Raw genomic sequence first — 14,403 nt, 5'->3', positions numbered from 1 at the left:
CTAAATGAGTGATGCTATTGTAAGCAGCTAGATCACAACTATGCAGCAGAACAGCCAGAGCTATTCATGAAAGACAGATCTGCAGAACTGAGACTGAGGGCTGCTCGGTAGCAGGGAGGTTGGCTGGATACCAACTTGTGTCAGCTAAGTACCCCCCATTCAACACTCACCTGTTCTTTACACTGCACCAGAGCCCTCTGGATCTCATTTGGGTTTAGGGCATGGGCATGGGGCAGGCAGCTGAGTGCCAATTCAGCAGCTGCCCGCACCATGTTGGAGTCTCTGGCCCGTGAGGCTCTGTCTGCCAATGATGCCACCTCTGGGGGGGTCAGATGTCCATCCCAACACTCCACTAAGATGTTCAGGGCTGCACTACCAATCTCCATGGCCTGCCCTAAGAGTAGAAGAGAAGAATCACACTACTGACCACGCTCAAAGGAGTTCATGTCAACTTTCCTTACACGTGAGGTGAACTCATCGCTTTCTTCAGTCACAGTGTCAGAGCACTGCTGCTCTCTTTAGGCTGCAAATCAAATATAAGGCTCTTCCTCCCAAAACACAGAACAGGGAAGAGGCCTTAATAAGCAAGCAGTGAGTGAGGGTATCATTATCAAAGTGAAGCTAAAGATGTATTTGAGGCAGTGAGAGGAACTTCGAAGGGTCTATGGCTCTTGAGCACTGAAACAAAACACCGTGCAAGTCACTGGTGCTTAGCCTGTGCTGTTGCCATCTGTGCCTTACATGACTACCACCGCATCATCAGGTTTGGGAATAAGTTCACCCCCCCCCCCTTCCTGCCCAAAAGCCAGCCTCCCAGTTATGTTCTGCTGTAACCTGTGATCCAGGAGACATGGGAGGAGTAAGTTCGAGAGAGCCAGTTGGGAGACACAAAGTTGTGCAGCCCTAGTGCATACAGCCCAATCTCAAAGGCGCAGAGGTGAAGGTTGCGGTGTGGTCCCTGGTGCCCACCACTGGAGGAAGGGTGGGTGAAGATGGAGGTACTGCTGTTTCCACCAGCTTTGATAAGGACTGTTTTGGCCAGTTCAAAGTAGAAGTGGGCAGCTGCCTCTGAAGGCTGGTTTGGGACATGAGGAGCATGGCTCTCCAGCCGCCTCCCTTTATACCTAGAAAAAATAAGAGGAAATTTTCAGACAGCAACGGTACTCCAAGTTCTCTAGCTCAGGTGTAAAGTTTCTATATTTAGGGTCCAGAGGAAACAAAGAAACCCTCCCAGGAAAGTACTTCCTGATGCACATATGCTATTTCCCCAACATCAGGGAAGGCTGCTTCTATGCATCATGTACTATTCATTACCTGCCAACTTCCACAGTTTTTGCACGAGCTCCCCCACTGGCTCTCCTGCTGCCACTGGAAGAGGAAGATCCCAGTGAATCACTTGAAGAACTGCTGATACTGTCACTGTCTTGTCCTCTGCCCCAGGATGTTGTTGCCCATCCCCCACGTAGAGGACGCCGACTGAGTGTTGGAGAACTGTCAGAGGTAGTTTCAGGAGCACTGCTGTCAATACTAGCCATGCCTACAACACCAAAACACACACAGTAATGTCAGCAGGTACACCTCATGGGTCACTGACAGTCCTAAGACCAGTCACGTCAGTGAGAATTTAAACTGCAAACTGAAAGAGATCAGTCAGTCTGGGCACAGAATTGTAGGGGTTGGAAGGGATCTCTTGAGATCATCTAATTCCAACCCTCCTGCCAAAGCAGCTCCCTAGACCAGGTTGCACAGGCAGGCATCCAGGTGGGTCTTGAACATCTCCAAAGAAGATTCCACAACCTCTCTGGGCAGCCTGTTCCACTGCTCTCTTACTTGGTTTTAGGATTAAAAAGCAGAAAAGTCTGAGAACGATGCATCTTTATTTTCTCTCTCACACCATATCCCAGCCACTCACTCCATCTGCTAAGCTTTATGGCAGAATACAGTAACGATGCAAATATACATACAAATTCAAGTTCTACTTATGCCCTTCTGGTATTTACTGCACAATGTACACAAAGGTTATCCACATCCTCAGCCTCTAACTTATATTCTTCTGAAGAGAAACTTATCGGGCAGCAGCTCCTCTAAATTTGTTTCTGGACCCAGGAGCACAGAGCTCTGCTCCCTGAGAACAGCAAACATTCTATTCCAGATATCTAATCCATTACCCAGAACATAACTGCTGTGAGAAAAGCATGCACATGGTAAATTACAATTCATTAGAGGAGGAAATCTGTGGATGAAAATCTTTTTCTCCATGCCAAACACCTCAGAGATAATCAACTGCTCCTGTAGTATAGGAAAGGCTGACAAGTGGAATGAAAGACAAGGGAACAACTGAAACTCAGCGTGGTGCCCAGCACAGCACCAGGTGCTAGTTACTACCTGTGTGTTTCTTCTTCTGTCTGACAGGTGAACCCCAGCATCGCCCATTGTATCCACCTCGGTTCCCGAGGGCCAGACGACTGGGGACCTTTCCCTCCTGTTTCAAGACAGTGGATTCCCCGGCGGGCTCACAGGGGGACCTCTGAGAGCTCTCTGCATGAACAGGACAGTGACAAGCTACACATTATGATTTGTTTCCGCACCTCTAAAATCATTAAAAGATGCAAGATTTTTATAAAAACAGGGGTATTTGTGAGCAGGAAATTTGTTGCAACTATGTTTGGACAAAGATTTACAGTAAAAATGCTCCAGCAACCCTAACTTTATTGTATTTATCCTCAGCTATAACTCATCTGTATGAGAAGAGTTAAGTGAGCATCCATTTGTCTGTACGTAAAGCTTGTAACCAAAGTGCAAGCACAGCTCGAAGAAAATCATACCATTTATCTCTAATGACCTTCAACAATCTTAGTTATTTATCTTTGAATGAACGCAAATGACTCAGTTTGTAACTTTTTGAACACTGCATCTCTGATATAAACCTAAAAGATAGAATTATAGTGATTTTACTGTAACTGGCTAACACAGCTGGCTGAAGCCAGGAAAGTCTGAAAATTAGTTTGAATTTCTATGCAACAACGTGCACAGAAAGGGATTCAGACAAACGATGGAGGAAGTGACACCCCAGTAACCACCTAGCAGCCAGGTGGTAACATAAATCATTCTGACTAATATTCAACACAGACGCAAATTCACGGTTCAGGTTTTACACTGAGTTTCAGGATACCCTTTATAAATCACCTCTTACCCTGTGAACTCTTCTCCACAAAGGTCTCAGGACTGCTCTGAACTGCTGGGCTTACACCGGTTTGCTGAGCGACAGAAGCCCCTGGAAGCTGCTGGATAGCTGCAGTGGACTGGGCAGCATGTTTGGAAGGAGACTTTTGATTTGTTACTGTAGGCTTGCTGGAAGAGTAGAAGGAACTCAGAGTCTGAGGCTTGTGAGTTTGACTCTCTCTGTCCAGAAGTTTGTCTAAAATCTTTAACAGTAAGAAAAAAAAATATATAAGAGTTTTTCAGGCAGGTAAGACAACAGGCATTATACTAATAAAGAGTGGGAAAGTACCACACCAGTTTCCTGGAAGACTATAAATGCCACTCAACTGAGAAAAAAAGAAAACGCTTACTCAGCAAAAGAAGGCAGTACTCCCTCACACTGAAGATCAGCTAGGCACAGTTGAGAGCCATGTGGCTTGGACTGCAACAGTTCATTTGTACTCCGTAATAACCCTATTTTCACTTTAAAAAAGGCACTGCCTCCACTTGAAAGGCACCTAAACTCACATTACAGAAGCAGTTCTGCCATGTCAAGGACAGAACAGAGGACTTCACTTACTCTCATTACATGTTCTTGTTTAAGTCATTAAGTTTCATCATACAATTACTGAGAAACTGGCAAAGCCCCTTCAGCCTTTCAGACACTAGAGAAATTGCCTTCTACCAACCTATGATAACATCTTCTTCACCTTATTTATTACAGAATTGGGAAACTAAGCTTGACCACTTTTTTTGTGTTTGTCCAATTCTACTTTTTGTTCTACACATGGAATGAATATCACAGGTCTACAGAGCACTTATTTTTAGATTACTGATATCATAACTTCCCTGTTCATCCTCATAGCTGAGAAAAGTATAATAAAAGCTCCTGCTTTAGGTGAGAGAAATAGACTAACAGTATTCTTACTGGTAGAAGTGTATCTGAATAAAAAAGATAAACAAAAACCTTGAAGCTTCAACAGTTTTGAATAAGTTTTTTCTGTGGGTCATGAAATGGGAGCAGAGATGTACTCTCTCTTGCATGGGACATTAAGGCAGAAGTGGATTGAACTTGTATATAGAATAAGCGAGCAATTAAGAAAAAAAAAACACTGCAGCACAACAAATATAATTCCCATACAACAGATACAGTGCATATGAAAACCTCTGGGACAGAAGCCTTGTTTTAGCAGCCAGGTAAAAACATTAACTACAATCAGAAAGCATCTCTCAGCTGGAGCTTAAGAAACCTTTGGTTTAGAGTGCCTCTTCCAGGGCAACACATAACGTGCAGTCAGATTTTGCCTCAGTGAGAGAATATAAGAACTGAAAACGTGCTTGCAAATCATCAGTGCACAACATAGTGACTTATGCTCACTGGAAGAACTCTGAAATTCATCAAAACACAACCACGGTTTACACTGCATCTCCATGTCCCATTTTAACGGGAGGCTCACCTTCTTCAGCTTCGACTGATCATCCTTGTAAGTAAGCATCAGGGCTAGTGCCAGATCTCCTTTCTCCCTTCGAGTGCCTTCACACAACAGAGGATGTTCTGCTTCACTGACAGTTGTCTTCATCCCTACACGCCAGAAAAGAGAGGGATGAAAAGACAAGCAAGCCCATGGGACTACACCGCATCCTTACCACCATACATACATTGCAGACTATTTTATTCACCTCATAGGCAGGCTAAAGAAGATGTTTTCCTATTTTTCTGTTAACTTCAGAAACAAGTCATGAATAAACAGGAGCTACTGTATGTCCCCAAAATACTAAACACACTACAACTGTCAGAGCAATCTGATCAGAACGTGCCATCTTTATGCCTCATAAAGAGGTTAGACATGTCCACAACTCCATCCTGAAACAAACTTTTCCAGCTTTTGCAGATGCTACAAGTCAGCATTTCCACTCCATCCAAAACTCATCTTTGTCCTTTCAGAGATGAGGCAACAGAGGACGGATCTTGTTTAACCCTTCCTATTCCCTATTTTGCATGCAGCTTTAAAGCAGGCGTACATTACTGCCAATGTAACCACTGCTTTGTTGCTGAAGTTGTTATAAATGTGAGGTAGGAATTTGGTATTATTCTAAGATCTTGAATTACATGATCACACTTAGAGTACTTCTGCTAGTCTTTCACTAGTCTTTCACTATCCTTGTCTAACCTCTTCTGAAATGATTGCCTTATTTTTCTCTGAAACTGTTCATCAGATGTATAGCACATCTTCCATCACAAAAGAACAAAAAGAAAGCTAAGACACAATTAGTTCCTGTCCCATATCACCCTTCCATTTTTTTTACAGCTTTGCCAAGGCACCTCAAACCTTTTCTGCATTTAGTTATGACAAACCATGCAAGCACATCGTTTCTGTACCAAACTGGAACAAGCTATCACTTCTTACCACCCAAAATGAGGCAAGATGCAGAACATGGATGAAAAAAAGCTTTTCTTGTAACAGATTCTTACCAAGAGCAGCAACAGCTGCTTCAAAGCCAAGCTCCTCATCTCCAGGCATTTCATTAGTCCAATAATGACTTGGGGGTTTACAGCCTGTGGGAGAAACCACTGAAAGAAGACAAGAGAATTAACGCTTAGCTTTCAGAACTAGGATCTCAGGGTAAAAACTGTTTCTGAGAGCTTTCTGAATTTACAGAGCTTCCTGTGTTCCTATTCCTAATCTTCGTATCAGCTTAAAGACAATATCTTGTTTTTCTTTGCTTTTTCTCCCTCTAAACTCAGAAGGCTCCTAACCAGGCAGGAATATTGTCAAGAAAGTAATCTAATCTCAGGATGTTGGTTTCTTTTTTTCAAATCCTACACTTATATTATCTTCCTCTGAATATAATGATCATAATAGTAGAAGTCAATCTTTTTAACCACTTACAAAAGCACACAAGTAGTGCTGATATACAGTAAGTTTTCAGCTGCTTCCAACTGTAAAAAGAAGGAGAAAGAATTTGTATCTCCAGAGCAACATGGAAGCAAGAGCAAGCAACAACGTGGGAAGAATCAAGATTAAGTTGTTATTATCCCATGGACATTTTCTGTTTGAAAACCCCTCCAGACCTGGGATCTCAGAAGATTCCCTTTGCATATTCAAGCCGATTCAGACAGTACCTGGAGTGCACAGGACATCAAATATAAAGCTAGCCAACATGAGAGGCAGGACAGGACGATAATCACATAACGTTCCTTCTCGCAGTTCTTCAGCTCTTCCTCGAATAGTATTCATCTCATTACTGACCAAGGGGATCTTCTTCAAGAGGGCTGCAATTTCAGACTCCTGATATGCCAGCTTCACCTGGTAGTATCCACAAGGGAACAGAAGAAGCTGCCATCAGCACCATTTTTCCCTGTATGTATGATGATGTACGGCAATAGCTTTTTTATTGGTTCGTTGCATTACAGCAGCTTTTAGCACCCAAGCCATCTTTACCATTCTTTCCTCAGTGAACACAGATTATAGAATCATGACAGAATAGCTTAGGTTGGAGGAAACCTTACACTTTCCACCTGGTTTTAACCCCTGCATCATGGGCAGGGTTGCCAACGCAAGATCAGATTTTCAAGTTTAATACAGATCTTGACACACATTTATACACAGTCTCCTTTTTCACTCCAATTGTAACCCTCAAGCTTTCAAAGGAACATCAGAAGTGTTTGAGATTACTTGTAGGAAAAAAAAGAATGCTAAGCTAAGCAACACACCCATTAGACACAAAAGAGATTCACTAGAGAAAAGCATAGGGTGGCAGCAAGCATAGCATACAAGGATGAAGACTACTACATTTTAATACTCTGTGCAACTTCTGCATTCATTCCATTTTGAAAATTTGAAAGTAATTGTTTTCTCTGAAACAGCTTAGGTAGCTAGTGACTGCCAATCTCACACAATCTTGTAATCAAACTGTAAGAAGTACAGATAATCAGTGTAACAAGTGTACTTGGTGGATTACTAGCAATAATACGCATCTCTTGGGACTACTCAACACCGCATTCAAAGCAATGCGACTGCAAATCACATAGACAAGGTCTTAACTGAGCACTTCTCTTTTCTAAACAGGAAGCCCAGTAGTAACCAGGCAGAGTCCAAAACCATATACCTGCACTGCGCACATGCTCACGTGCCAACAAATGAAATAACAGGAAGAGCAACAATTTTCCAACATGAAATAATTGCAGCAGTACACCCTAAGAAATACATTTCAAACCATTTCACCAATGCAAATATAGACAATTCAGTTTACAAATGGTTGTTTCCCCCCCCAACCCTAAGATTAGCCAAGCAAAACGGAAACATATTTAAGACAACAAGAAGTAAACTGCACCATTTAAAATAAAATATTCATAAAAGATACTATTCTCACTTAAATACTTTCAAGATTCTAGCTTCATGTGAAAACATAGACCTTTTGGCACTGATGTCTGGTTGTCCTTCCAGTGAAGATAACCCCACATGAAATGGTATTTCTAATCAAGTTTCTGGCAAATCAATACACGTGTGGGATTTGTGGATAACCCATCTTGCCTCAGCGTAAGCAATTTTTAGAGAACACATCCAAGTACAACCTAGCTTCGAGAACTTAAATGGGAACCATAAGCATAAGCATTCAAGCAGCATAATGCTGATCATGGATGCTGCCTCTAAAATGTTTTGTACCTCCAGTGCCTTGGTAGAGGCAGGCGGTCTCTGCAGCTCCAGAGCAAACATTCCTATTCGGAAGGCCAGGTTGTGGTACTCCAGCCGCTCACTCAATACAGTCAGCAGGAAAGCAGCTTTGGACAAGGTGTTGGTTGCCATCCATGTTTGCTTGCTGGTTGACACCTTGTTCTTTTTGCCCTGTTTGACAAAGAATTTGCAACAGGATGCTTTCCTAAGCATCCTAAATGATGCTATGCCTGCCCTCCTATTCTCTGCAATAATCAAGAAACGGAATAACAAAATACACTTAAAAGTGATTTCCTTTGCTGAGGAATAACAAATCCCAGTGGTTATTAATCACCAGCACTCCTCCCCTTATATCATCTCAGCACAACACGATAAAGAGTTGGCCTGTGATGACACGCATGTCCATTACTGGACTGATGCTGTGCAAGCAGATGCTGCACACCTAGTTCCTTTCAGGGGAACCCTTCCATACAGTAAAGGTTGCTTAGTGCCACTACAAGTGATTTTGCAAAAGTTTATGCCTTTTTCTTTCCTGTCCAATCCTGTATTCTAAAACAGCAAACCTTAGAACATTTCCAGTGTAGGAAAGTCCTGTCTTAGTAGGAGACTAAGAAAAGATGAAGAAACATGAAACAGGTATGTCACCTGCACAAATCTACACAAAAAAATCAAGACTTCATTGCTGCATAATCTCATAGCACATAGAAGCAGGTATCTCTTAAACAAGACATTCTCTGAAATTTATGTTAAACAGGATGTTTTATCCTTTTTAACAGATGCTCAACCAGATTCCAATCAGATTCCTAAAAGAGCTGCAACTCTTACCAAATCAAGCTGAGGAATTTGTAACAGCACTAGAGTTCCTTAAAAATTCAAATTCATGCTGAGTGGCCTCTTACATCCTTTCTCCTTTTTATTCCCTCACATGTGCACAATGATCAGGTACATTAATGACACCCAGAGAAGTTCAACTCAAAGAGAACATCAATTAAGGGCCCTGAATCACAATATATAAGAAATGCCTAGGAATGCTGTCACGCCCATCCCACATCTTTCTTCTACTTTACCTTCCATCTCCCAAACTCGGTGAGTATTCTCTACCTTAGTTGGTGGCTGCTCCACTTTGAGATCTGGAGGGTTGGCTAATAGGTCTCTGGCCAGCTCTACAGTTAAGCGACATGCTTCATTACTGTATCCATGTGCATACAGGGCTTCTGCACAGGCAAACAGGATCTGTAAGAAAGAACAGATCATCACAGTCTTCACACCTTCAGACTGAAGACAGCCTGCTCAAACCACTTCTCTCAAAGTCTCAGTAAAACAGTTCACAATTTATCTCAGCAGCAGGCACTCTCAGTGAACTCCTTGCTTCAACCTTCACCACCGTTCCTTTAAGCACACCCCTAAAATGCTTATCTTGCACAACTAGTTCTGATCATCCCTCTAAGCGCTATAAGTAATCAGAGAATAACTCAAAGGAAACTGACTGACTCTAACTGTTTCCACATAGCTCCTTTTTGGCTGTTTGCTTATATAGGTGTAAGCTGTGAACATATACCGAGGTTATCACAGGCATGCGATAATGTCTATTTAGATTGCCTCTGGCCTTCCAAAGAACTGCTTATGCAATTGGATAGATTTTTCTCCTGACCATTCCTTATCTTACTAATTTTGAATTTCAGCTCAATTTTCACAGAGTCACGTAATGGTTAAGGTTGTAAAGGATCTTTGGAGGCCATCGGGTCCAACAGCCCTGCTCAAGCAGAGACATCCAGAGCAGGCTATCCAAGTCCACATCTGAGCAGTTTTTGAAGATCTCCAAGGAGGGAAACTCCACAACCTCTCTGAGCAGCCTGTGCTAGTGCTCTGCACGCTGAAGAAGTGCTTCCTGATGTTCACGTGGAACCCCTCATGTGCCCATTGCTTTTGTCCTTGCATTGGGTACTGCTAAGAAGAGCCTGACTCTGTCTTCTTTGCACCCTCCCTTCAGGTATTTCAGGACTCTGATAAGATCCTCCAAGCCTCCTCTTCTCCAGACCGAACAGTCCCAGCTCTCTCAGTCACTCCTCACTGGAATGAGAATGCAATCCCATAACCATCTTGGTGGCCCTCCACCGTACTCTTTCCAGCACATCCCAGGTCTCTCTTGTGTGGGGGGATCCAGAACTGGATACAGTACTCTAGGTGTGGCTCCACCAATGCTCAGCAGAGAAGGATCACCTCTCTTAACTTCCTGACAATACTTTGCCTAATGAAGTCAAGAATACTATCAGATTTTTTTAGAAATGAGGGCACACTGCTGACCCACATTCAACTTGATATCCACTAGGACTCCCTAGGTCCTTTTCTGCAAAGTTGCTTTCTAGCTAGGTAGCCCCCCAACACATACTGGTGCCTGGAGTTATTTCTTCCAAGGTGCAGGACTTTGCACTTCTTGTACAGCAAGATTCTTGACAGCCCACATCTCCAGTCTGACAACGTCCCTCTGGATGGAAGCACAATACTCTTGTATATCCACCACTCCCCCACTTTCACGTCATCCATGAATTTGCTAAGGGTTTACTCTATCACATCATCTAGATCACTAAAATGTCAAATGGGACATGACCCAGGTCTGCTTACTCTATCACATCATCTAAGCAGACCCAGGTCTGCTTACTCTATCACATCATCTAGATCACTAAAATGTCAAATGGGACTGACCCTCTGAAGTACTCTGCTCATTATTTTGCCTTTTCTAAATGGCTAGAAAAAACGCAACACCACAGTTTTGTACACATTTGCAAGCTAGGACCAACTAAAACAAGGAATGCTTGAAGAGAGCACAAGCAGAAGGGAATTAAGCTTGTGGGAAAGCAAGTGTGACAGTACTACATTAAGATCATAGATATTTTATGATATAATGGGTTATGATGGCTTAATAATCACTTGATAAAACAACATACTAGGTTAACAGTGACACCTGGGAGTGTGGAGAGAACATGAGGTTCATAATACAAGAAGAAAACTGAAAAACAGTATTTTGAACTAGATTCTACTCACCTCCATCCGGTTCTCCTGCTCCAGAGGCTTTATACCAGCAAATATATCCTGTTCCTCTTCATTGCCTCCTTCAGCTTTGTCATCATCTTCCTTGGCTACCTCTTGTGGATTCAGATAGTATACCTGGTAATCATCTTCCTCTTCTCCATCATCCCCTCCCCCTGCTGCACAGTTCTCCCCTACTTCTTCTGGTTTCAGGCTCACACCACCGCTGTTCTCATCTGCAGAAGTCAGGTCATCATCGCCACTACCCAACTCCCCCACAGGATCCTTGGGTGACTTCTTGGCTGCAGAACTGCTCCTGACACTGGGCTCAGGTCCCTCAGAGAAGTACACCCCACCGTCCTCCTCAAAGGCATCCCTGTAGCTCCTGCTTAGTGGGCTTTCTGTAAAACTAAACGTATTGCTGGCTTCTGCACCCAGAGCCAAGCTGCTATCATCCAGGCTCATCTCTGCTAAGTCCGGCTCCAGGGAGCTGTCTTCACTGCTCATGCGGCGTTTCCCACTATGTTTACTAGTCAAACCTTTGCTCACTGGCAACTTAGCTTTCCCCACTGCAGTCTTATACACAGCTTTATCACCTTCTGCTGAAAGCCGTCTCAGAACTCTCTGGGGTGTTTCAGAGACAACTTTCCTCTTTCCAGTAGGTTCCTTTGGACGAACGGCTGGCTCCTGGGGAGAGGGACGCAGCCTGTCCCCAGGCTGCAGACATGGTCCCCCAGGCTCCTGTCCATGGGCTCTAACAGCCTCACAAGCAGTTTCTGCACACTGCAACCGACAGCTCCGCTGTTGGATGGCCTTTACCCAACAGAATGAGTTTTTCTTGTCAGTGCTGCTATAGGTGATCCCAGGGATGGGATAAGCTTCTTCCCAGTTGAAGTAACAGGCTTCCACTGCTGGCTTGAAACCCTGGAAAAGCTTCTCCAGTGATTTCTTGTGCTGACCTCTCTTAACATTATCTATGACCTTTAGCTGCCACTGTCTGAGCTGGGAACAAAGGTCCCTGCGCCTTAAGAGAAGAAAAAGAATAGGTTAGAGAGCAGACAAAATGCACAGCAACAAACTTCCTCTTAAATCACAAAACACCTCCTCCTCTTGTTCAGAAAGCTATTTTGTTGAATTAAGTATAGACAACATCAGTAAGAATACAGACTAGAAAAAGGAAGCAGACATAAAAACAACCAAATCCTAGATAGGCCCACAACATAGAAACAAGATGTGAACAGTACCATCAAGAAAACTTGATATAAACTGTGAGGTTTAAATTAAAAAAACAAAAACAACAAAGCAGTGTTTCACCTGCCTCATGTAAGGCATTAGTAATATGAGCCTCAGCAGTCTGACCAGCAAGTGCCATGGCAAAGTGCTCTTTAAATCATGCATAGAACTGTACTATGTGGCTTTACCTCCAGCACTGCGTGCAGGTTTGGGTGCCACTATGTGAAAAGGACAACAAGCTATTTTAGAGAGCATCCAAAGGAGGGCTGCAAAGATGAGGAAGGGTCTGGAAGGCAAGGCATGGGAACAGTGGCCAAAGTCCCTCAGTTTATTCAGCCCAAAGCACAGGAGTTGAGGGGAGCCCTCATGGCAGCTCCTCACAGGGAGCAGAGGTGCAGTGCTGAGCTCTGCTCTCATTGACAGTGACAGGGCCCGAGGGAACAGCACGGAGCTGTGTCAGGGGAGGGGCAGCTGGGGGTTAGGGAACGGTTCTGCCCCAGAGGGCAGTGGGCATGGAGCAGGCTGCCCAGGGCAGTGGGCACAGCCAGAGTTCAGGGAGCATTTGGACTATGCTCTCAGACACTGGATTTGGATTTTGAGTGGTGCTGTGTGAAGACAAGGTTTAGACTTAATCCCATAGGTCCCTTCTAACTAGGGATATTCTACGATAAAACAGTTTGCAGGAGCTATGAAACTGCACCGCTAACAACGCCAGTCAAGTACAGTCTATACAGCCTGCCCAGGGAGTGCTAAGCCACACAGGACCTACCAGTCTACCTCTCAAGGAATGTATCTTTCTACACTGATATGCCTATCTAAGATTTAATTTAGGCTGCAGCAGGCTATCCTCAGGAGACATAACTATTTGCGAATCTTGTGTTTGCTTGCAGAACAAGCAAGACAAGAATATAACTGATGCTCAAATAAGTGAAGATGAAGCAAGCCGGTAGGCTTAAATTCACCTAAATTGCACAGCAGCGTAAGGGAATCACCAGGTCAGGGCCTGAACCAGGGTCTGAGCACCTGGTAAAGAGGCATAGCCAGCCCTGGGAGCACAGGTGCAAACAATTCACAAAAACACCCTGCAAATAGAAGTGGTAGAGCCTAGGTCCACTCCTCCCCAACCTCATTTAAGGGCTGGAAGCCAAAAGGGAAGCATCTCCACTTGGAAATAGCCTAATTGAGAGTTTTCCAGTGAGTCCTTACACTCTGAAAGGGGTACCTGAAGGGGACCTACAGGAAAGCTGAGGAGGGACTTTTTAGAAGGGCATGCAGCACAAGAGGACAAGGGGAAATGCTCTGAATTGGAAGAGGGCAGATTCAGACTAGGTATTAGGAAGAAATTCTTTACTGTGGGAGTGGTGAGACACTGGGAACAGGTTGCCCAGCAAGGCTGTGGACTCTACTCCCCTGGAGACATTTAAGGCCAGGCTGAATGGGGCTTGGAGCAACCTGGTCTACAGGGAGGTGTCCCCACCTATAGCAGCGGAGCTGGAACGAAACGATCTTAAAGGTCCCTTCCAACCCAAACCATTCCATGACAATTCTTAGTTACCAAATTGTGACCAATATCTTTCTTGGGTTTTCTGAAAATTGGTCAGTGGCAGCTGTTCCATCTGCCTTATACCGTACAAGCAGGTAGTTACATGCCCCAAATTACCACAGGAAAGACAAAATGTTTCTGTATTTTGCAGTTCCAAATTTCACATATGGCCTAAACAGGCAATGTAGTCTGAATGGGTAAAGATGTTCAGATGATCTAATTCAATAAGTTTCTAGAAAAGTATTAGTCTTTGTGCCAAGTGCCTCAATAAACTGTTATCCTGTTCCTGCCACAGATCTTAGAGATCTGAGGTACAAACCCAACACTTTAACCCTCTCAAATTACCTACTGAAAGAAACAGAAAACAATGTCATCAAATAGGTGCAAAGACTATTAGAAAAAAAAATCAGCTCTACAGCAAAGACTGCTTCTACTTGTCTGAAGAAACTAATTAATGAGGCAGCAGACTGGTGGAGCTTGAGGAAAGGATTTTCAGAAGTAAGAAGGAGAGGGAATTACTCAGAAAAGGTAACATAAGGATGAGCACCTGCAATGAATTAAAAATGCAGTAGCAAGTCTCCTTACAATTCACTGGAAAGGATAGCAAAGATGGATAAAAGAGGGATCTTCTATGTGACTATTCAAATACCAAGAGAACAGGAAATTAAGCACAAGTATTTCAATTATGCATGAACTCAAGTAGGAGATCTGAGCAATTTTGAA

The 14,403-nt window shown here is 43.6% G+C and overlaps 1 protein-coding gene across 3 annotated transcripts in view; it reads right to left on the bottom strand.

Annotated features, from left to right (window-relative positions):
- Positions 1 to 14,403, bottom strand: part of ZSWIM8 (zinc finger SWIM-type containing 8) — a 90,293-nt gene that overhangs the window by 30,746 nt on the left and 45,144 nt on the right. For all 3 annotated transcript variants that reach the window (XM_065746486.1, XM_065746484.1, XM_065746485.1), the window contains exons 10-20: positions 10,920 to 11,928; positions 8,979 to 9,110; positions 7,869 to 8,048; positions 6,326 to 6,509; positions 5,675 to 5,773; positions 4,659 to 4,783; positions 3,194 to 3,425; positions 2,386 to 2,538; positions 1,315 to 1,537; positions 835 to 1,124; positions 171 to 394 (exon numbers count right to left, since the gene is read on the bottom strand). In XM_065746486.1, the coding sequence (XP_065602558.1) occupies positions 171 to 394; positions 835 to 1,124; positions 1,315 to 1,537; positions 2,386 to 2,538; positions 3,194 to 3,425; positions 4,659 to 4,783; positions 5,675 to 5,773; positions 6,326 to 6,509; positions 7,869 to 8,048; positions 8,979 to 9,110; positions 10,920 to 11,928 (2,851 nt within the window). The remainder of the gene's footprint in view (positions 1 to 170; positions 395 to 834; positions 1,125 to 1,314; positions 1,538 to 2,385; positions 2,539 to 3,193; positions 3,426 to 4,658; positions 4,784 to 5,674; positions 5,774 to 6,325; positions 6,510 to 7,868; positions 8,049 to 8,978; positions 9,111 to 10,919; positions 11,929 to 14,403) is intronic.

Source organism: Cyrtonyx montezumae, unplaced genomic scaffold (genome assembly GCF_038088225.1).
Source record: "Cyrtonyx montezumae isolate F1298 unplaced genomic scaffold, pur_monq_1.0 scaffold_4, whole genome shotgun sequence".
Lineage (NCBI taxonomy): Eukaryota > Metazoa > Chordata > Aves > Galliformes > Odontophoridae > Cyrtonyx > Cyrtonyx montezumae.
This window is presented reverse-complemented; position numbering and strand designations above follow the sequence as displayed.